This window comes from Megalops cyprinoides, chromosome 20 (genome assembly GCF_013368585.1).
Source record: "Megalops cyprinoides isolate fMegCyp1 chromosome 20, fMegCyp1.pri, whole genome shotgun sequence".
Classification (NCBI taxonomy): Eukaryota; Metazoa; Chordata; class Actinopteri; order Elopiformes; family Megalopidae; genus Megalops; species Megalops cyprinoides.
Window position 1 is genome coordinate 25,171,201 of NC_050602.1, and position 23,767 is coordinate 25,194,967.

The 23,767-nt window shown below is 47.9% G+C and overlaps 1 protein-coding gene across 2 annotated transcripts in view; it reads right to left on the reverse strand.

Moving 5' to 3' along the window:
* Nucleotides 1–13,399: 13,399 nt before the first annotated feature.
* Nucleotides 13,400–23,767, reverse strand: part of rnf220a (ring finger protein 220a) — a 153,953-nt gene continuing 143,585 nt past the window's right edge. The window contains exons 13-15 of one of the 2 annotated variants that reach the window (XM_036554996.1): nucleotides 20,930–21,038; nucleotides 18,717–18,791; nucleotides 13,400–13,540 (exon numbers count right to left, since the gene is read on the reverse strand). In XM_036554996.1, the coding sequence (XP_036410889.1) occupies nucleotides 13,469–13,540; nucleotides 18,717–18,791; nucleotides 20,930–21,038 (256 nt within the window). In that variant the 3' untranslated portion in view covers nucleotides 13,400–13,468. The remainder of the gene's footprint in view (nucleotides 13,541–18,716; nucleotides 18,792–20,929; nucleotides 21,039–23,767) is intronic. The other variant, XM_036554995.1, reaches the window with a different exon arrangement.

The window sequence follows — 23,767 nt, forward strand, 5'->3', positions numbered from 1 at the left end:
TCGCTTTTTAACAAAATATGAAAAAGTAAGTAAGGAGTGTAGAGAAAAACGGAGTGTGTGCTGTCACATGAGACAGACAAATGTATAGGGAGGTAATAAACAGCGAATGTCCAGGGAGCCTGTCCTGATGTATCCCATCATGCCCTGGGCCTCTGTGGGTCAGTGGGCCATGGGTGCTGGTAACAGTGACCCGCCTGGCAGGGGTGATGGATGAAGCAAAGCAAACGCTTTCCTACTGATCTCTATATAGAACAAAGGGATCAGTGCGTTGTCCCAGGAGATAACACAGGGCACGACAAGTGCACCAGCAACCCCCCACCCCCACCCCCCCCACCAAACAGGTTAAGAGTAACCAAGTTAAGGCTGAATGGGGAGCCCCAGGTACTTTCCACCCTCCAACTACTGATCCAGGATCAGTGTAATTGAGGATAACCTTAATCCCATACATTAGATGGGAGTAATGCTTGAACTGATCCCGGCTCTGTGCTTTAGAGACGCAATCTGTCTCGGTGGCGTGGGATTGGTGGAGCTGTCAGTCAGCTCGGCTGCTCATCGTTTGCCTCTCACGCCTCTGATTCTGAGGGATTAACAGCGAGATTAACCCACCAGGCGCAAACAATCCGCACGATAAGGGGGCATCTGCTATCTCAAGCTTGGCTGTAAATCAATGATGAGTCGATGGGGATCTTAATTTGACAGTGACGTTTTAATCGTCGGGTCATGAGGCAAGAGGCACCACCACCACACACCCCCAAAACACCACCCGCAGGGGTGCCCTTGAAAAAGCTGCTTTATCCCCCCAATAACAAAGGAAAGTTTGATGCTGAACGCAAGAGTCTTTGCAGACAGCCAGTGTGTAATTGTGAAGAGGCCTGGCCCTCTCTTCAGCACACACATCTCACTGACCCTTCCTTTCGAATGCATGCAATACACCAATAAAACAAAGACGTTGACTCTAAAAAATGGATAAAATAGAAGACTGTGAGACAACATGAAGCACTTTGTCCTCTCATTTTTCAAGTGTTTCTCTTGTCCGCCGTTTGAATGAGTATAGTTGTTTGCGTTGGTTTCCAGTCTGTAAACCGTTAATTAGAGAAACAAATCCACCTCTTGAGAAGCTTTTGCGTTAAAAGATTCAGGAAGGGTGTGACAGATTAGGGCACCTGGGACGGGCCAGCCTGCTGGATGACACATGAATCCACTCCTTTAGAGGATAGCAGTTAGAAATGAATCCCAGCGGAGCGTCCTTGCATTCACAACAGAACATCCACAGAACATCTACAGATGGCTTAATGATCAGCCACACTGCCCCGTTTCTGACCGTGAAGCCAGTCGCACACAATACAATTACATGTCACTCCGCGTCTTACGAATTCCTACAGAACGCATCACCTGGGGTTGCTCTCAAAATTATTTCCAGTGTGTTACTCAGCCATCATACTCTTGTCACTTAACATACCTTTCTGGAGGGTGAAATGGAAGGCAAGGTCTCTGGAATGTGGCTTTGTGGATGTTTTCCTGCTAACGGCTAGGCTGTCACCTGAGCTGGTAGCTTGGCCCTCCTCCTGTGTTGTAGGATAGACATCCGTCAGATAAGATGTGACACTTTTTAAACCTAATTTGACTTTTGCAGTAAAAAGTTATGAGAAGGTATGAGAGAAGCTGCAATAGCAAGAGGAGAACAAAACGTCACATAAATCAACTAAAACAAACAGTGGGTGAACCCCCCTCCCCCCCAAAGGGAAGTGTAATAAAAATGCATAAATCATTCATTTTGGAGTGCCTCCCATTGGCCCAGTTTCTAGCTGCTTAATAAAAAGGAACCAGCTGAGAGCAATAACATCTTGATGTGAGAAATGTTCCTGAAACAGTGCATTATGTTTCATTTCATTTCATTACATTTTTTCATTCAGCAGATACTTTTATCCAGAGCAATAAGCAAGTGCTGGTGCAAAGCGCAACCAACAAAACAGCATGAAATGTTGTACAAACAAGGACACAACTAACTAATATTGGAAGATGCGTCAATGCCAAACACAGCGCTGACATCATGAGCGTGTATCACGTTCAACACGTAAGTGCGACACGATATCTCCATTATTACGTTTTACACAAATAACTTCACATTTTACACAGCAGCTACAACATTCCAGAGCAGCTTAGAAAGGCAGTGCATGCACCCTCTTCCAACCATATTTCATTCAATGAGCTGTTTGATAGAATATGGTGTCAAAAAGGGACCTCCTCATCATACAATCAACCCATGTGTCCACAGGGTACACTCAGTCTAATACAAACGGATCACAATGGGTTTTCCGATTCATACGTTTGGTCATACTGCATACATCACACTGAAATATTCTCACGGCTAAGTCTAGCATCAGTTCTAGAAGCAGTCATTAATAAACTAAAATCTTTGTCACACTTGCCTTGACAAGAGATGCCTTAACTGCATAACTGTGCCTTCCACATATCACAAATAATCCTAATATCCATGGCAACTGCAAAAGAACAGACTAAGGAAATTGGAATGCATGCTTATTATCTTGTAAGCGTTTCTATCTCATTCTGCACTAACCGGTGGAACACATCATGCAGAGACGAAGAGCTTAATTTAAAGACAAAATTGGGGATTTTATAAATCTCTGCCAGACTAATAGCCAGGGAACCCTAGACAACCCACATAACCTGAGATTCCATCCGACCATGTGGCCAAATATTATACTTCATGTGTCATTTAAGGTAAAGACAGACAGCCAACAAGGAGTTTCAGAGGGACAGACCCGGCTCTGTGGAACGGCCCAATCAGGGCAGGCAGTCAGGGACACATAGCGGGGGGGAGGGGGGGGGGGGGGTCCATCAGAGGTAAACATGTATATTATCCAATTCCAAACATGTCATTAAAAGTCTGAGATCGTTAATACCATGTGATGGCCACTGTCTTGCAGTTATGTTACTTTCAGCCGCAGAGGGACATAAAAGTGAATCTATTTTGCTGCTTTGTCAAAACAACCACGATCTGACCAGCTGGGGGCGCTGTGTGCTGTACAAACTTCAACAGACTTAATTAGAAGTACACTATGCGCTATGCCTTTGTTATTTTTTTTCTGAGAGTGTGCTTAAACTATCTTAGCTGAAACAGGTACAGTAGATTTGACCGGTTGTCTGATTCAAACGAACACTCGTAGAAGTGTTTTTCTTGCTTTAAGCCCTCTCTAAGAATGCATTGTGTTTCCGTTTGCTGGAGTACGGCTGCGATGTTTGCCCTTCGCCAGACAAGGCTGACAACAATAGCGTTCCTGTGAGTGCGTCCCTGGCCGCTTCCCCTTAAACCAACTGACGTTCCTGCATCTGACTTCTGGGAAAGATTATGCTCATTTAGAGGCATAATCACCCAATTACTACGGCACATCCTGAATTGGCTACTGTGAAGGATCATCAAGGCTTACTCACAATTTAGAAAGAGGACCCAGAGCTACCGCCCGCTTATTCAAGGTAAACACTTCAGAAAGCAAATACACTCATTACAGCAGGGTGGTGATGCAACTTCCCAGAAGCAGGTACCTGTACCTGCGTAATCAGCCGGTAAAATGTGGGACTAAAATTCCAGCGAAAACACGTGACCCTGCCTCACCTGTGCACAGACTCTGAATGATACTCTGAACGATGTGAGAGAAGAGTACAAGCATACGAACATCGCCACTCAAAATGTGATGATCCACTACAGTGATATTGAAGAGGCTGAACTTGTCTACCCTCTGCCTGTCTCTCGTGTTAACACCATTAGCTGGTCCCATGGAAAGGGGCACCAAGCGTATGTGGGGTCCTGAGACCCCCCTGTCCCCTGTCCACCCCCCCCATCCCCCAGATAAAAGAGGAGCTGCTTTTGGGTCCTCAGCAGACACTTCACCTGAATGAGGCGTCCTTTGGCCGCGTTATCGTCTCCCCCGACAGGGCCCGCTTTGTCCCCCTCCGGCTGCGTGGACGGGGGGAACAGGGGGCTCGTTGAAGGCAGACAGAGGGGAGGGTGAAATGGCTCCTAATTGCGGGAGGGTCCCTGCCTCTTCCAGCGGGGCGGTCAAAGGGTCCCCTTGTTCGGGGCCTTGGCGGGCGGCTCTGTATGCGGTGGGTGGCTGTTTGGGCCACTCCATCGCCTGCTGAGTGACAGAGAGAGGTTCACATGCCTGCATCAGAGCGGCGGCTCCGAGCGCCTCTGTCCCCTTACAGCCAAGCAGGTACCACACAGAGGGTCCACACGATCGCAACGCTGCTACCGTTCATCACTTTTCTCCTGTAATCCAATCCAATGGGATGACATTGTCCTTTGATTTGATGTTCGTTACAGAGGAAGAGAGAATAGGCCCGTTTGATGTCTGACGCAGATGATATTTTAACCTGGACTTACCTCTAGTGCCACCTATCGTTACAAGTTTTGTGCCCCCCCCAGGAATTTTTAAACTAGAGTCTCACAGGCTCAAGCATTGTGTATTTTATATTGCATGTTTACATTTTCTTGGGAAAATGCTCTCGAACATCTTTCACCGTACATACATGCAAACATTTTCATTGAATGGAAATGAAACCAATGCAAACTTAATCAAAGCGGCATGACCTCTGCTTAAATAGCCCGAAGGCTTCCTTCATAAGCCCTGCGCCTGACGAGTCCTTATAAAGAAACTACAGTAATTTATATTGACACATAACGCTGCTAGTGTGTGCAATACAGGGTGGAACAGTTTGTTAATTTCTTGCGTCGATCTCTCAGAAGCTTGAGCTGGTCCAAGGCGGTTTGCTCTGATAGTTTGTCAAACAGAAGAAAGAGGATGCACAGCCAATGTAAACATGATAGAGATGTAATGTATTACAAGTCCTAGACTTTGTAATTAGTTGACTGTTCAAATATTTTTGGTATCAACAGGTATGAATACGCTTTGAACGGGGTAAGAACAGTTATCGGGGATATGAGGTATCATTGTTATAACATAAATTGTAAGCCAATGGAGGCAAGACGCACACAACCCAGGACAAGTTTCTAAGCAAATATAAAAAAGTTTCCTTTTGGTGTCTAAATGATGCTTATCTATGGAGCAGTATTGATTTTACAAACATGAAATGTGGAAAAAATGTGAACAGGACGTTCCTGTTTTAGAGTCTAGCTGCCCTAAAATACACCGTAAATATTAAATATTAAAATGCAACAATGATGACAGATTATGAACCAGAAGTATTATAAGCATCTGGAGTGACAGCAACACTGAGTGAATTAAAAAAACTGCTTGAAATTGTCATAAGACTGTCAAGAATGGCTGTCAAGAAAGCCATTTTGAAAATAAAAGTTGCTCAGCTGCCTCTTATAACTGACAGATATATAATGTCATGAGAAATAATTTGGCTGAAACCATACAAAAAGATTGCTTCTAGTACACACAATTCCTTTGGCATTTACCAGGGGCTCAATTAATAGTTTATGCTGTTGGCGCCCTCTTGTGGAAATTTACTATTCTGTATAGCTACCCACCAGACACCTGCAAAAACCAGGAGCTCCCTTAAACAGGAGTGGTAGGTCAACTTGCCTTGTGATTCAGCATTGGCAGTCAAACCTAAAGGAAGTATCAGGATGGACCAATCACAGCAGGAACAAACAAGGCCTACCAAGCTGCCAAACCTACCAAGGCCTCTCCAGCTGTGAGAGGAATGGGAAATAATGATAAGGCAATTATGCACAGATGAATAAACTTTCAAATAAATTTTTACGACACAAAAACACTAGATCCTGGCTGTAATATAAACTGAACAAAAATGCTAAGCAAATCCATGAGAGCTATAAAGGGAGGTATACTGTATAAAAACTATTTCATTCATAATCCAGCTTCTGTATACTACTGCACTGCTACATACACTGTCTATGCTACATGTACATGTTAGCGCCATTATTATTTCTCAGATATAAGATATAGCTTACAATTGCTGTTTGCTTATATAAGCTACATATTTGGTCTATTCTGTGTTTTGATAAACCAGATAACCTGACTCGGTGCTTCTATTATTGTTTTATGTCATGCTTACAGGAATTTCATTATGTAAGGCAGGCATTTTTTTCATACTTATGTTGGGTTGCTGTAGTTAAGTAAAGTGGAAACCTGACCTGCTCTTTTCAACAGGACTCTTCCTGAGAACTGGAGGCCGACAGTGTTAAATATGCGACACCTGACACGTCAGGTCAAGGTCACAGAGGAGGCTGACGAACAGAGTCCATATTATGCTGGCTAACTCCGTCTCCCCTGGTGTGCGATTCCCTCCACTTTAGGATTTGTCTAAAAATGCCAGCTTTAAGAAAACATTATTTGCTGAAGAGATTTGAATCTGTTTATCACGAGGCTTATGGTATAAAACTGGATTCCAGGTTTGGGGAAAAAAACAAGACGAGAGGGGACCGATGTCTTTGCCTTGCCATCTTATTAAAAACAAGGAAATACATGAGAAGGCTTTTAAAAGGGAGTAAATCTTTAAGATGCCAGCTTTCTGATTTTAATCCAAATATATCATTTGGAGCTGATGCGAATTTCCGGAGTCCTCACACGAATTCTGTCAGGGGCTGGGTGACAGCGCGGTGTCTCTTACATCCACCGCAGCTGATTAAAACTCGCATGGCGTCTCGACGAGCATTTGTACAACTTCCCAGCCGTTTTCAGACAAACAGTAGGAAGACGTTCATTTTAAAATCAAAAATAGGCCCATCAGTGCCGAATCCATGCCCTACACAAACGTTAACATCTATTTAAGTCTACGCAAACTAATAGACCAGAGGAGTGTGATAGCCTAGCCGAATGAAAGCACAGTCAAACCGCCTCAGAATAATCTCATCTTCCCACCATTTACAATTATCAGAAAGACGTGTCAATTCTCCAGATTTAAATTAATCTTCAAATGTGAATTTATTTTATGCGCATACGGTTGTACCATGGCCAGTTAACTGCGGGGTATTTCGAAGCAGGGACTCGACGTTGCCGATGCGCTCCGCGGCTGAGCAGGACGGAGCCCCAGCTGGTTTCAGCCGAAGGGGGTGACGGGAGGTTAAAACATCCCCCGGAATTGGTCCATCGAAAATATTATTATCCCTCCTCGATTGGAAGGAGACAGCTAGTATCAGTCATACCTTTAGGAGATTAATTTAGCTCTGGCGCAGTCCCAGACCGCAGTGTTAGGTTTCTTAAACAAAGCCACCGCCTTGCGCGGACGTCTCATCGCTCATACCGGGGCCGGCGGTAATCCCGTACAGAGGCCATTTCTCCTTGCCTTATTATTGGAAAACATCCTCGGCTCTAAATCCACACAATGTCACTCTCCAATCTCTCAGGCAGCCATAGATATGAAAGCAATTTGGGGACGTTGTAATTATGGGATTACCAGGAGGAGAGACTCTCGAGGCATTGACAACAGCGCGAGTTTGTTAAAATGCAGAGTTCTTCTCGGCGCTTTTGTTTAGCGGTAATTACGGGGAGAAAGGGAAATTAGAGCTTTTCTCCACGTTACATTTTTATCCCGTGTTTTTGGAGAATAATTGGTCTTTTATCCAAAAAAGCACGGCCTATTCTTTATTCATGGATAGCCATGAAAAGAATTGCGCTGAATTACTGCTCTCCTCTCCAGACAAAATCGCGACTTCTCTTTTGTCACTGGCCACTTATGGATTGTGGGAATGGTCAGCCTAAATGCTGATGATAAAACACGAACTTGAATTTTATTTATAATACAGACGTATACCTGCACCCGACATAAAATAGCTGTTCCTGTCTGCTGCAATAAAATTAAAACATCTTTTGGAGGAAACATTAAAACCAGGGTTCTGACTAGAGAGCTCTGTTTCATCCCCGTGGCAGGTACTGCAAAGACTTAGGGGTGCTCCCCAGTGTCCTGGCCAGGTTCCAAACGTAGCTCTCTCCATCCCGCCATCTAATCCTCCCCCAAGTTTAACTGGCTGCGTAAATCCTTGCCTCTCCACTTAAACTGATGGGTGGTGACCGTTACGGTGTAAGTGACTGGTATGTATCATCCGGGTGGGCACTGCGGCATTAGTGCTGGTTGGTCCGCCTTGCCCGTCGCCGCGCCATCACTCCTGCGAACAGGACGGCTGCAAAAACAAGCCTCCCTAAGTCCCCGCTCTGATACCGGGCACGGCGCTGCGCTGCCGCCGGGCGATGCCACTGGGCGGCGCGCATAAATCGCTCAGCGCCTGGGAGAAAACGCTACCAGCGCCGGAGCCCTCAATCATCCCCACTCGCCACTGTCTCTTGTATCAGATTGCTGTGACAAAAACAGGCCAAGTTAGGACAGGCACTGCGTTGTATTATACAGCCTCGCCTCGGACATATTTCAGCCTGCACAGTGAGGGGTCTGCTCCCACCTCTCCACTAGTAGGGACCCATGTTAGGGAGCAGAGATATTTCAATTAACATGCCTTAGCCTGACACAGAGTCGCCTCATCACTAACAAGGAGCCCATCGCCTGACCTTCCCCACCCTCCTCCTCTCAGGCTCCTTAATTGGATATAGATTTGTAAATGACAACATTTCCGGTGATAAATGAGCCTCTCGACACCATAACACATTAGCATTTTCTCAATACCTTCAATTACCTTCAGAGTGTCTTCTGGCTCCTCCTCTGATTGACGGACTGGGAACTGGCCGCTGGGGGAAGGTTTGGGGGGGGGGGGGGGGGGGGGGGGGGGGGGGGGTGATGGGTAGGGGGGGGTTGTTGGGGGTGGATGAGTTTATCCCGTTCAGCTTTTGCAAAACGCCTAAGTGTCCTTCAGCTGAATGCAGCCGGGTCCTTAACCAAAGCAGGCAGATTGATCCTGCCCTCAACGCTTGCTGGCTGGCATTTTCTGCTTTTTTTTTAAGGAGAAAACGGATGGCAGAAGCTGGTCTCACTGCAGACGGGACTGAGAGGACTGGTGTTAAAAGGCTTGTTCTCGACTTCCTCTGTCCCTGGGTTCCAGGACCCCCAGACCAAACCTCTCTCCCCTAACCACCCCCCCCTGGCAGAATCGATGTAAAAAGCCGTGGTAAAGCTGCTCCTAATTGAATGAGTTCTATACAGGCAATATGCTGAGTGCTGAGGAAGGGGATGCTTTGTGGGGGGGGGGGGGGGGGGGGGGGGGGGGGTGGTTAAACTCAAATTCCCACATGCAGGTGTAAATTACCATTGAAACAGACAGGCAATGCAATAGAGGAATTACAGAACACGGCAGGGGAGTCCTGTCCTATTGATCGGTCTGTGGAGATGTTTGTAAACTAGCAATGATGGCCCCCACACTCTATACCCCCACCACCCAGCACCGCTTTGACCTCCAAAAGCAATTTCTATAGATCCGCCCGGACTCGGAACCCCACTTCCTGGTTCCAGAGTCACTCAGCCTCAGAGCCTAGCCGTAACCCGACTCCCGCGCCCCAGGCCTCCTAATGCAGTTTATGGATTAGTTTGGGGGGCCAGGCTGAAACCTCTATCTGGCAGGACCGGGGGTATGATGCAGGGTTTGTAACTTTTATTTAACCAAATTAGATGTGACTGGCCTCGTTCGGCACTCAACGCCCGCTTCTTCCGCGCTCGACCTCTACGCCGTGCAGTGCGTTGGGTTCAAACGGAATTGCGTGCGCATGGGCCCGCTGGTCAATCATAATCTGGTTGACGGCGGCCATCGTGGGAGATGGAGGATTGGTGCTGGACTTCATTTTCCTCGGTCTTACGACGACCCTTTGCCGTCTTGGCAGGTGGCTCCACGGCCTCCACCTCCACAGAGCATCACGATTCAGAGCCAATGCCATTTCAGCATTCAGCAATCCCCCCCCCCCCCCCCCCACCACCACCACCGCCGTTTCACTTCAAAGCGATGGCCCTGCCGCAGCCAGGACCCTGGAACACCCTCAACACGAGCCCATCGAACAAAAGCGCCCGGGGAGCGCCATTACGCCCGCTTTACGAGGACTCCCGCCATTTTTTTTGGGCCAATTTATCACTGCTTTATTAGCATCTGCCAGCACTTAGGGACAGTCAGGACTTGTTTGCGCGATACTGCATTTTTTTTTTTTGGTCCCAGAGCAGTGGAAAAGCAATATTGGTTGAATTTAAGGCTTGGCCCTGGATCTGAGCACCGGCAGGGCCAGAACTGCTCTCAGTGCTCATCTTGTTGTAATTGCCTCCAATTACCGTTTAAGGCTTGCTAGTGGAGGTAGTTCCTGTGCCAGGATCCCACTGTTCATAAATACTCTATGCTGAGCCTGCTCCACCAGGCTACAGGCCGAGACAATAGGACTGTTATTACAGAGTGCACCGAGTGTACATTTCCTCCGAGGTTGGTGGGCCTCGTTCACCTCCAGGTGGTGACAGGGGCATGATTTAGCAAGAGCACCATCAGGTATTTTCCTCAGATGATAAAGTTATACCTCTCACGGGATATATGGAGGTTTTCAAACTTAAAACGACATGAAGAGCATTAACGGGTAGATCCTGGGGGGGCTGCTGTATCCTTGAGCAAGGTGTTCCAGGTACTTTCCTTCAGTCGTTCCACTTCATCTGCTTCACATATGGGTTGCAAAACCGTGGACAAGCAAATCTCCATGGTTACGGGCGTCTACCAAATAATAATAAACAAAAAATGTAAACGAGCTGAAAGGGAGAGTGTTGTTAAAGCAATAGCAATGACGGAAAACACAGCGTTTCCACGAAGCTTCCCCGTCTTACACACTGCCTTTTAGTGTGGGTCCTCTCCCTTAGCACTGTTAATTGCCAGCTAATAATCCCTCCAGGCCTCGCTTTGTACTGTAAACATTCGCCTGCTTGAGCCGGGTTTTCTATGGATAATCAGAGGGGCCTTATTTGGAGGAAGCTCTGAGAATAAAGCAGAACATGGCAGCTGCTTGAGATTTATGATCCTTTAATTAATGTCAAATGTTTACAAATGGGAAAGACACGTACCATTTTTGAGAATATACATGACACATCTGACAGCCACTGTGTGCAATTTGTCTTCTTTGGGGCAGGTTAAATTAATTCTCCAGTGGTGGTAATTACAATAAGAGGAGACCGCACTCCTTGTTTCCAACAGAAAGAAATATGGAAAAAAAAAACAAAACAAAAGAAAAAAAACTGAGTGTTCAGAAGCAGTTTCACAGAACTGATCGCTCACAAAATGTGTGTGTCTTCGTCTGTCGTCCGCTTAGGTTCAGCAGGGCTCAAAACGTAACCAAAAAAAAAGCACAAAATGTGTTCAGGTGCATTCATACTACATTTGGATGTTTGCACAGAAGCAAACAAAAAACAAGTCAAACGGAGAATATAACGTGTACATTATCTTCAGAAGTGAAAAATACACTTTTACCAGATCTACAACAAATTACAACTTTACATTGTTTGGACCGAGTTACCAAGCCTTCCAACATGCTCTGGTGATCTGAGACTTGCACTTCTCAGATAAAGCAATCTCAAGCCACAGCTTTATTTCTTAAATGAAGGGGAAACAGCAAAGCATTGTGGGCCATCTTAATTTCTGCAGACATTACTGGGCAGTCACTGTAAAAGTATTACCTAATCCACAATGGACAAAGATTCTTACAGGGAACCTGACTCAGACCTGGAACTAACTGCAATAAGTACGATTTAAGGGGGAACCTCAAAGGGCAAAAGCAGCTGGAAACACAATTGTGAAAATACACTCCATTTAAGACAAATATAAATAAACTGATGGTGACGGTAGGAATGACTGAGCTGTACACCACATCTAAACAGCTGGGTTACGACCAAGGCCATACACATCCCTTTCCTTGATGTTTTTTTTGCTGTTGCTTACATTGAAACAATCATCACAGGTCAGTTTTCAAAAAAAAAAAAGAGGAAAAAAAAAACACACACACACACCAGCTTGCGCAAGGAAATAAGCCAATGACTGGAAGTGTTGGAGAGGCCTGAGTTTAGGCTGGGAGAGACTGCCCACCCTGCCAGAGCTGCATCCCTATTGGAGGGGAACCCCACAGCCTGTCAATCTCCGCAGCTCAGCTCAAAGCTGATTGGTGCCTTTCCCCCTGGGGCTTCCGTGTTCACTTTTTTTTTCAGCCCACATTTTCAGTGAAAAACATTCGGAAAGACTTCTTCACAAAAAACATTTCTTGTCTGAGGGTTTTTTTTTAAAGAGATTAACATGTGAATGTACCATACACAACAAGAGTGCAATTAAAAAGCAGTTCAGGTGTTTATACAGACAGGGGAAAAAAAAGCGTTAAAACAAACTTTTTTCCATTGCTTTAGGTTTCAAACTTTATATTCAAATAAAAAAAAACATGTACACCATCTAACCCTTGAAATACTATTTTGAGTACTTTTTTATTACCATGACTTCTTTCTGTACAATGACATACAACTTCAACTTCAAGAAGACAACATGTTTAAAATAAAGAATTTTCTTATTTAGCCATTTTTAAATGTTCTCCCTTGCTCCCGTTCTCCACTGTCCCAAACCAAAACTGGACTTTAATACATACTCGTGTGTGTGTGTTTGTGTTGGTGTGTGTGTGCATGTGTTTAAGTACGTATGTATGTGTCTGAGCTCTATGCCATTTATACACAACATTGTAAACATACACAGACTATATTACATGTGCTTGCACTTCCTCTATGTGTTGATGCTGCGTTTTTCTGAATTTGGTTGAGTAACTTCACTAAAACACCACAAGCAAGGAAGAAACAAGGAAGAAAAAACATGACAAGGAGAGGGACCCCAAGGTCATTCTGAGGTTGTTGGTTTGGTCGAAAGCCTGGGAGTTGGGGGCTTATCTCCAGCTGGGAGTGAGGGTTGGGGTGAGGTGAGGGGGTCAACGTGTCCATGTTGTTGTCCTGGAAGTGGGCGGGGTATCACGAAGAGAGCAGTGGGGCGTGGGTAAGGGGCGGGGCCACAGAAACATCTCCTTCAAGCTGCAGGAGTTCGTCAACAGGGGGCCCTGGGGGGTTGTGAGGTGCAAAGCAGAGAGAGAAGTTTGTCTGCACCTCAGTGGTGCCACTGACTGGTTCAAATGGACTTCGCTGGGGAACACCAAAACACGAAAGTGCCTGGTAATTTAACTTCTACGAGGGGGCAGCCATGGTGGAAGTCAGGGCCGGGTGGTTTTTTTTGGGGATGGGGACTGGTCATTAGGGGGGGAAAGGAGTAGCCACGTGTCACTCGGAGTCTCCGGGTTCCGGGTCCTGGGTCCCTGGCGGGGAACACCACCGTCACCCCCTCCGAACCCCTCTGTACAGACAAAGAGTCCTGTCTCTTTCAGTCTTGGAAAGGCTTTTAAAAATTTATGCCACTCCCACCCCCCCCCCCCCCCCCCCCCCCAAAAAAAAAAAGATCTGAAATACACTGACAGCAAACAGCAATATAAAGAAGGTGGAGAGGATGGGAGAGCGCCTCGGGGCCAGCCTGCCGCCGTCACTCTCACAAGTACACGCGTCTCAGGTCCCCCGGCGACGTGATGGTGTTGCACTGTGGGCAAAGCTTCTTGTTCCCCTGAAGGACAGAAAAGGGAAGCTGGTCAATGCAAAGGCTCCTCGGCCCAAGACAGAGAGGCCTTACACCACACACTGCTGACATGCTGTTCCTCTATACAGGTGGGGGAAAAGTTATTCAGGCAGAGCTAAAGATTGTTATTGGTTGATTAGTGGTTTTAGTGTGTATGAGGGTGGATCTGCTAAGAGCATAACATTCTGGAGATTCTGGTTAATTTGAGAACTGCAGACAAACCCTGGTAATATCAGACAGCTTAATCCCACAACCCTCTTAATGTGAGTTTTTTTTTTCCTCAAAACCACTTACCACTCATGATTGGTTTCAAACTTTAAAAATCACAGGAAAATAATTTTGCTGTCACCTTCAGAGTATCCAACAATCATTTTTGGCCTTAAATTATAGTTTTAAAGTAACCATTCTGACCAGTAATAACGTACTTATCTGTACGGATATTGTCAAATTATTCAAAGGGAGTGTGTTCTGAAGGGACATCATCACCTCATCTAAACTGAGACTGGTCAGTGAGCTGGTACAAACATGGCAGAATTGTCTCTATGTCCATTCACCTCAAAGCCACGTTCACCTAAATGCACGCTTTTCTCAAATAAGGTCAAACTTCAGCTCGTTTCCACCTCTCCTAAGGCTTTCAGGGCATCTTGGGTAAAATCAGTCATCTGAACTAGCGCCAGCTGGTGATCAGCTGTTGCTGGCGTTATAGCTTGCTCAGCACAGACAACTACTGTTCTGTGGGCTGTATCACTGCCTAAGTGTAGCAGTCGTGGAGTTGAACCTCAAGAGCAGATTTGGAAAAACCGTGAAAAATATTCAAATGAAAACTCAAGGATCTTCGACTTCCTAAATCCTCCAAAATTAAGTCTTGAATAAACACTTGCAGGTTGTTCATTTCAGTTGTCTTAAAAAACAGTTAAGTGTTTTACTCGGGAACAAAAACGGAAAGATATTTGGCTAGCTGTTTGTTACCTGCACTATTTGTGCCTTGTTTTTAATTACAAACAGCGTAGCCTAACAGTGCCTCTATAATGTTGAGGGGAGTTGGTCTGTTTCTTATTAGCTACTTTACGCATAGAAAGTAAAACTACGTATGCTGCTCTTTCATCCGATTCTCCATCATGACAAACGGAGAGAAGGCGAAGGAAGTTTGAGAAACAAAGCATTTTGTTTTTAAAGCCCTGTATGTTAATAATCACTGATGACATTGTGGTCAAACATACAATATGATTAGTGAACTAATCAGCCACAGATTGCAGTGTAATCCTGAAATTGTCATGGCAACAGTATTGCAATAAAACATAAAAACGCAATAATTCATTTTCTTTATATTCTGTATCTGCGGAACACCTGAGTGAGCATGCTGAAAAATAGTCAGATTTGTCCTCCCACATGGAGGCGCTATTGAATAACATTTGGCTTTGTAACCCTGTTAAAGTCACACCGTTTAATGTGGCGTGTTGGTTGTGCATGGCGGAGATGACATTAAGCAGACCACTTAAAGCACCTGAAATGCAGGTGAGGATGCTGAAACAGGACGGTGGGAGACCTCCACCTGGTCAGTCCTTTCTGAAGCTACAGCAGCATACGTCAGTCACACCATCACACCTCACTGCTGGGGTTTATGGAAAGTCAAACCTGGCATACTCTGGCTTAGTGCCCCTTCTGCCAATGTGTCCACCCAACAAAGCCCTATTCTGCAAGTCTCGCATTTGTCAGTCTTGCAAGACATTTTAAAAATCAAAGCCATCTATTCCCTTTTGTTCAGATTGGGCTCTACAAAACAGAAATAGGGCCACATATCTACAGCAGGTCATTAAAAGTCAATATCTAGCAAACCATTTAAGCATTTGTGATGAAGACTGAAATTCTTACACAGAATTCTCTGTGATGGCCTCCAAACCTGACTGAAAGAGGTACGAATGAACCGCATGTTTCTGTAGTGTACCTTCAGTCTTAAAACGCCCACGCTAAAGAGTGATGAAGCCGGCGTGCGGGACACCTGTGGTAATGTAGCAGGGGCTTGTTAAGGCTAAATTGGACACTTGACGTGGAAATGCTGAGCAGGGCTTTGTCAGGAAGCGCTGGCATCAAAGGCCCGGTGTGCGGAGGCCCTCGTCCTGTTCCTGCAGCCCGCTCCCTCAGTGTCTGAATCCCTGCCACCTGCAATAAACCCCCCCCAATAAAACCTCACGCAGGCGGAGAGGAGCTGTGTGGTCTCTGTCCCCCCATCCCCACCGCAGAGGCAGGCGGGGGGGCCACAAGGGGGCGCGGCACTGACAAACCAGCAGCCAGCTAGGGTTTGGGGGTGGTCCGCTGCAGGTAGGGCTGGGTAATAGTGATACCAGTCGTACCACACACACAGAGTGTCAGAGGTGTTAGCCTGCATCTGCGGCAGTCACGCCTAACCAACAAGTTGAGCTGTATTAAACTTCTGGAGCAAAAGGGTCTGGCTCAGGGGGGGTCAGGGGTGAAAGCTGCTCCCAAACTGGGGTTACAGAACGCCAGGGGATGTGCGTACGCTTGTGTGCCCTGTACAAAAACACCCGTATCCGGCTCCTGCGGCTGTGGCCACAGAGAGCTCTGTGGAGGTGCAGCCGGATAACCCCAGCTGAGGATCAGACAGATTGATGTACTGTACCTCAGACACCAGGGGTTATTCGGACGGACAAGTACGAGTCTATTGGCCAACATAACCCCGACCGGCGAGATTCCTCTCCTGGGGTCTAGGGGCCTCTGTGAGAGGGGCACGGCTGGCGTTTCGCTGCTGGGTGACCCGTGGACAGATAACTAATGAGGGGGGATACCTGAGCGCACGGGTGTGAAGGGGCATAGGGGGCTGAGACCGGGTGTTTTGGGAGAGAGGCAGAGGTGCATAAATCGCCCTCCCGTACAAGCTCAGACACCTGTCAGCAAACAGCGACGGCTCCGCTCGGCCCACGCCGGGGTCCTCAGACACCCGGCAACTCTCGCACCCTGGCGCAAAGAGGATTTGCAGCTGTGATACGGGCCCTCTGTGACTCAGAGAGGGACGGGGAGGGGTGGAGGGGGACCCATCCAAAAATACGAAGCTGTTGGGTGGACACTCCGGAACACTCATTCCATTATTCTGCCCTGCGGTGAGCGTCAGCTGCTGCTGGATGTGGGAATGTCTGAGCTGTGAGGGAAACGCTCCCCTCTCGCCTGGCCTCTTGCAGTTGGAAAAGGGGAAAACGGACAGGAATGCCAACTAAAGACTCCAAAACACTCCAGCTGATCAATAGTGCTCTCAGCGTTGCTGTGATATTCTTTCAGCGTGTTAGCCAAGACTGTTGTTCTGTGTAGTCGGGAGGAGAGCGACTCCAAGTGCTCCCTGTCTGATGTCTCCAGACCCTGCCAAGACTCAACCTCTTCTGCCTGTCTTCAAGCCTTGCATTATAAGACACTGGATAATCGCAGTGCAAGTTTCCTGTAAGTGCTGTATATTTAATTCAATGGACTTCATATTAAAAAGCCCTGACATCACCTAAAACTTGAACAAATAAGCATTTTGCCAACCCAGAAAAATTCCTCTACATTTAGGTGGGAGGCATCAAACAGCAATGAAAAACATAACTTCATATTCAGGCCAGTAACCTGCACTTTGAACACTAGTACTCCAGTTTTTCCTTTTCAAGCCGTTTTGAGACATCCAGCAACAATACTGGACAAAGGGAAAGCATCCAGCTGCATTTACCAAAAAATAAAAATAAAATAAACAAACAAATCGCTTGGCAACGTCACCCTGACAACACCGTTTCCGGTCATCCTTCGTTAGGAGCTGTTAATGACTCGGGGGCTAAGAGGAGGAGCTCCCTCTCTGTGCTATTCTGGGTCCTCCCGTTCACATCTGCACCTCCCTGCCCCCCCGCCCTCCCCAAACCTGCGCGCGCCCGGGCCCCTCCCTCCCTTATTAAAGAAATTACAGTGCTGTGCGCGTATAAAACAAAGGGGTTACCTGATTTTAATGAGCGCGGCGCGCGGCACCGGCTCCTCACATCACAAGCCAGCCGCTGCGCTCTATTAAACTCGTAAGAGAGGGCCGACGGTAACGAGATTACGCGCATTTACTTTGATCAAGACGCAAGGAGCCCTGCCGCACGGCTTTATTGCTGTCTTCAGGCAACGTTATAATGGCTCCATTAGTGTGGAGCTGCTGTAGCAGGCGCAAACGCCGCGCCTACCCTCCGCACCCCCCCGTCCCCCCCATCGGTGCTTTCTCTTAAACAGTGGGCTTTGTGATTAAAAAAAGGGCTTATTTAATATATTGTATATTGGGGAAAAGGGCCGGGGCTGGGAAACAGATGAGTGTTTTCTTATTAATTGCTTCCTTGTGTACTCGGGGAACGTGTTAGCCAATAACACACGGCCGCCACTCTGAGGGAGAAGTGTGGAGAGGAGACAGGAAATGCAGGAGTGTGTGTGTGTATGTGTGTGAGAGAGTGAGTGTGTGAGAGTGAGTGTGTGTGTGTGTATGTGTGTGAGAGAGTGAGTGTGTGAGAGTGAGTGTGTGTGTGTGTGTGAGAGTGTGAGAGTGTGTGTGAGAGTGTGTGAGTGAGAGTGTGAGTGTGTTCTGTGAGTGTGAGAGTGTGAGAGTGTGAGTGTGAGTGAGAGTGAGAGTGAGTCTGTGAGTGTGTGTGTGTGTGAGTGAGTGCGTGTGTGTGTGTGTGTGAGTGTGAATGTGAGTGTGTGTGTGGGGGGGTGGGGGCACAGCATGGGTTGGAGGACACCCGCTGCCTAGACAATCGATAACCCTGCTGGCCGTTTGAAGACTCAGACAGGAGAGACAGATTTTCCCCCATCATACAGACACTTTATACCAGCCTGATGCCTACATCTGGCCAATGGCTGTCCTGGGACCAGCACATTGACTTTGCTGGTTGGCATACGTGAAACACAAGTCTCTCTTAATGGGGTACCATAAACACTACTTACACTAGGTCATTCATATGCACAGAGGGAAAGATACAGACACACAGTGAAACTATAAATAAAGAATGTAAAAATGTAAAACGCTAGCTCATGCTAACAGTGAATGTGTGTGGAGGTGCCGCCAGTGCCTAGGTTATGCTAACGGTGCCTAGGCTATGCTAACGGTGCCTAGGCTATGCTAACGGTGGATGTGCAGGCAGCAGAGGCGGGCTCTTACCAGGGTCCGCAGCCAGCATTCCTCACAGTGTACGTGCCAGCACTGGATGGAGGCGAGAGGCATGGTGTAGGACTCCTGCAGGGGGGGGGGGGGGGGGAGGGAGGGGGGGGAGAGAGCAGAGGGCGTTGATGGGATGCCGCGTGAGCCTCACGCGCACACACACACACACACAGTCACGGGCACGACACAGAACGGGCCCCCCGACAGGGACGCGAAGCACCAGCACAGCGTGAAGCACAGCCCGCAGCCAGCAGCCGAGCAGACAACGACGGAGAGGACCAGAGAGAGCCTTACCCTCCGCCTTCTCCCGCCGCCGCCCACTACGTAGCCTCTATACAAACAGTAAATGCTGAGCGGGAGGTCCTTTGGGCTCTCCCGCCTCGCGGATTCGAGCGCCGCGGCCCCCAGATTCTTGTCTTCAGCCCCTGTTTGGAAACGCTTCCTCTGGAAGGAATTCAAGAGCGGCACTGAGCACAAGAATGTGGCGGCTGAAAGCAGACACAGACAGACAGACAGACACACGCACACACAGCACGGCGCGTGTGGCCTCCCCCCCTGCCCCCCCCCACCTCCGGGGACCCCAGCGTCCTGCCTGCGGACGACGTGCGCCTGTCCCGCTAACTCTCACACTGCGTATGACCGCGTTCATTTTTAATTTTCATTTTTCGGAGGAAGCCGCCGTTTCTGTGGTTCTGTTGAAAATTAAGCGGCCTCACATCTGCCGGAGTCATGTTGGAAGGTACAGTCTGTCTGACCCATGAGTGTGAAATCTGACGATTACTCCTGCCACGCCGCATTACTCCAGGGGAACACCAGGAGGCGCTGGAGATCCACTGGTGTCGAGCTGTGCAGGCCGGTTCTCACACCCAGGGAGTTATTAGAAAAGAAAAGAAAAAAAGACAGCTGTGTTTGGAGCTTTGACAAGAAAAATGAACGTCTGCTCGTGCGCTCCTGTGCTTCGCAACATTAAACCGTGTGGCTTTTTCGAATGTTTTCATTGTAGCGCGGCCAGTCGAATGCTCTTCCTCGTCATCCCGGACCCTGCCTCGGTACAGCTTCCCCTTCTGCATACTTCCACACACTTTTTCCAGGTCACTTCAGACTAATGACAGGCCAGTGGAAAGGAGAGAGGGGTCCTTGGCAGGGGAGACAGGAAGGGAAATCTGTGATGGGTGGCAATTACAGCCTGTGGTCCCCACTTGCAGGGGATCCTTGGAAATTAGGAGGGCCGCCGTGATGGACACGGCGTCTGTCCCCTTTGCAGTCACCTCAGGCTCGCGATGATCTTCTGGGTGTGAGAGTGTAACCGTAATCGCTGGCGTTTCGGAAATCCAAGTTCACAGTCCATGACCAACACTGCACGACACACGTTCTTCACCTGTCTGTCTGTCGGTCTTCTTAGAGGCCTGAATGAGTGTTGGACAGCTCACTCCCTCTACACACTCTGCTCTGCCCTAAGAGGTGTGGCTCTGTATGTCCATGTGATTAACCTTCTCTGCTCTCAAAACCAGAGCCCCTGTGCAGTGAAGAGTGATTTGGTGCAAAGCAGGGCTGAAGAATTAGCCAAACAAAGGTGGGGGGAAGGAGAGTCGTTAGTTATCTTACTCCATACAGCAAGTGGTGCCACTTTAACAGTTCAGGACCAGAGCAGTCTTAATTAAAGAACAGATCTAGGCTGAACAGTGCTGCCGTGTAGAGCAAGTGAATGAGCTGCTGGAGCAGGCTGAGGAGGAGTCGCTCTGGCTCAGAATGGCTCAGAATGGCTCAGAATGGCTCAGAATGGCTCAGAATGGCTCAGAATGACTCAGAATGACTCAGAATGACTCAGAATGACTCAGAATGACTCAGAATGGCTCAGGTTCACTTTAAGTGCAGTGTGTTCGTACAGCCCTGGACTACAGCCTTCCTGCGAAGATGCCCAACTTTCAAAGCCACTCCATTCTCTGCAGGCAGTAGTTTAGGTTGCTTTCATACTTGGAATGGCCGTTTCTCAGATTCCAATGCCGCAGAGACAGACAGACAGACAGATGTAGACGCATGGAGAGACAAGACGACACACACGCGCAGACACACACACACGTGCACACACACATGCACATACGCGCGCACACACACGTGTGCACACACACACACACACACACACACACACACACACACACACACACACACACACACACACACACACACACAAAGAGCTGTAAAGCGGCCCTTACCATGCAGATGAGACACTTATACCGGTCCCCTCGCAAAATCTGCTTCTCCAGCTCCCGAATGCGAGCCTTTAGCGCTTCAAACGTGGTTGCGGTCGAGTCTTCCGTGATCCTGCCAGGACGAGAGAGAGTTTACCTCAGAGGCACAGAGCACACGCTCTCACCCCCACGCAAGCACACGCAAAGCAGACACAGGTAGGGATTAAATCTGCACGTGTGCTGTGTGAATTCTGCTGCAGGTCAGTGACATGCTCAGTATAGACTGGCTTTGCACAGTCATGCCCTGTGTGTTCAGCAGGAACTGGCTTTGCACAGTCTTGCTGTGTAGTGTTCAGTGGGGACTGGTTTGTACAGTGATGATGTGTGTGTTCAGTGGGGACTGGTTTGTACAGTGATGATGTGTGTGTTCAGTGGGGACTGATTTGTACAGTGATGATGTGTGTGTTCAGTGGGGACTGGTTTGTACAGTGATGTTGTGTGTGTTCAGTGGGGACTGGTTTGTACAGTGATGTTGTGTGTGTTCAGTGGGGACTGATTTGTACACTGATGTCTGTGTTCAGTGGGGACTGGTTTGTACAGTGATGTGTGTGTTCAGTGGGGACTGGTTTGTACAGTGATGTGTGTGTTCAGTGGGGACTGGTTTGTACAGTGATGATGTGCGTGTTGAGCGGGAACTGGTTTGTACAGTGATGTTGTGTGTGTTCAGTGGGGACTGGTTTGTACAGTGATGATGTGTGTGTTCAGTGGGGACTGGTTTGTACAGTGATGTTGTGTGTGTTCAGTGGGGACTGGTTTGTACAGTGATGTTGTGTGTTCAGTGGGGACTGGTTTGTACAGTGATGTGTGTGTTCAGTGGGGACTGGTTTGTACAGTGATGTGTGTGTTCAGTGGGGACTGGTTTGTACAGTGATGATGTGCGTGTTGAGCGGGAACTGGTTTGTACAGTGATGTTGTGTGTGTTCAGTGGGGACTGGTTTGTACAGTGATGATGTGTGTGTTCAGTGGGGACTGGTTTGTACAGTGATGTGTGTGTTCAGTGGGGACTGGTTTGTACAGTGATGTGTGTGTTCAGTGGGGACTGGTTTGTACAGTGATGATGTGCGTGTTCAGTATGAGGTGTCTATAGCTGCAGTGTGCTCCTTGGGGCCTCCCTGAATTACACCTCTCCCTGCCTCTCCCCTCACCACTCTGCATCCCTTACTAAATATTCTCTGATTAATGCCCCCCGCTGGTAAATGTATATTTAACACTGTCCGCAGCGTATGAACTTGCAATAACTAAATCAATACCCCCGCCATCGATTGTCCGACACGCAGCTGGTCAGATGCTTATGGCCATCAGGTGATTTTCCGGCCAGATGGAGCGCTGATCTACAGTCTGCTATTGATCTGGCATCACGCCGTCATGCTCGGCAGCACCGGGCCGATTAGCCAGGCTGCCCTTCCAGATCCCCCACACCCGCCCCCCCCACCCCCACCCACCCATTCGCCGCCTGCCAGCAGGCCGTGACGGCGTGGGCAGCGGGGAGGTCCTCCACAGGGTTGCCAGATTCACACCTCACCACTTTCCATCACAGGAAAGTGGAAGATAGAGCCAATCAAAGCCGAGAAATCTTTATTCAAAAACTCAGCTTTTCTAAAGGTGACAACTTGGGAGTATGACAGCTTGGAGTAACACAACCAGAGCTTGCGTTTGCTATGTCAGCAAGAGAACCAAGAATCCCTGCAGGCCTTCTGCTGCTGGAGTTTCTCCAGCAGATAGTGTTTGCTTCAAGAAGTCGCAGTGTGTCACTCATTTACATTTACATTTATTCACACACTTTAATCCAAAGCGACTTACAAGTGAGGGAGAGGACAACACAAGCATAAAACAACTCCGAGGCTTTATCATCTACAATATGCATGAAACCACTCCGAGGCTTTATCATCTACAATATGACTGGTTTAAACACTTGAATGCAGATGCTTTTTAAACAGTTTTAGCTTGTTTAGCCAGGGGATATCATGTATCACGAAATCTAACCATCCGCCAGCACCTCTTAATAACTTACCATAAAACAGCTCTGCTTGTTTTGCAACTGCCCATCAAGGGAAAATGGAGAATCCAGCCATTCAAAGCCCGGAAATCTTTATTCATAAACTCAGCTTTTCTAAAGGTGACAGAGTAAGAAAACTTTCCAGAGCTTGCATCTGCTACATCGGCAAAAGAACCCGCCGTTCCCCTCGGGCCGTCCGCACGGCCTGCCTCTCCCGAAAGCCATGGCGCTTAAGACGCAAAATGGCAGCACCCTCCCAGAGGCTGCTGGGACAAATGTCAAGTCGATGGTCCTCCAGGGCAAATACGCAAACAGACGCAATCCCCGGGAATGTGCCGCGAATACCGAGGAGCGGCTGATACATTTCGCTAAGAAAGCAGACCTCCGCGCTCCGTGCTGCCGCGGCCTCTGCAATATAATCAATCACCTTCGATTAGAGTGACGGATGCTCCCGGTCCCCTCTCTGCCCATAATGGCCCGACTCCAAAAACCAATATCTGCTTTTACCTCCATCCACTCGGCCCTCCTTGTAATTTACTCCGCCGTCCTGCCCGGGAAACACTGGCGGAAAAACCGCAATTTTGCAGGGGAGCAACATTAGTTAAGGGACATTAATTAGAAAAAATAATTACATAAAGTATTCCGCAGAGGGAGAGAAATTAATTATGAGAGCGGGGGGACGGTCTGTATGTGGACAGCAGGGACCTGCCTGTGATAAAATCCATTAACATTGCTCCACTGTAATTACTGTAGCCCTGGAATGTGCACGTGTGTGTGTGTGTGTGTGTGTGTGTGTGTGTGTGTGT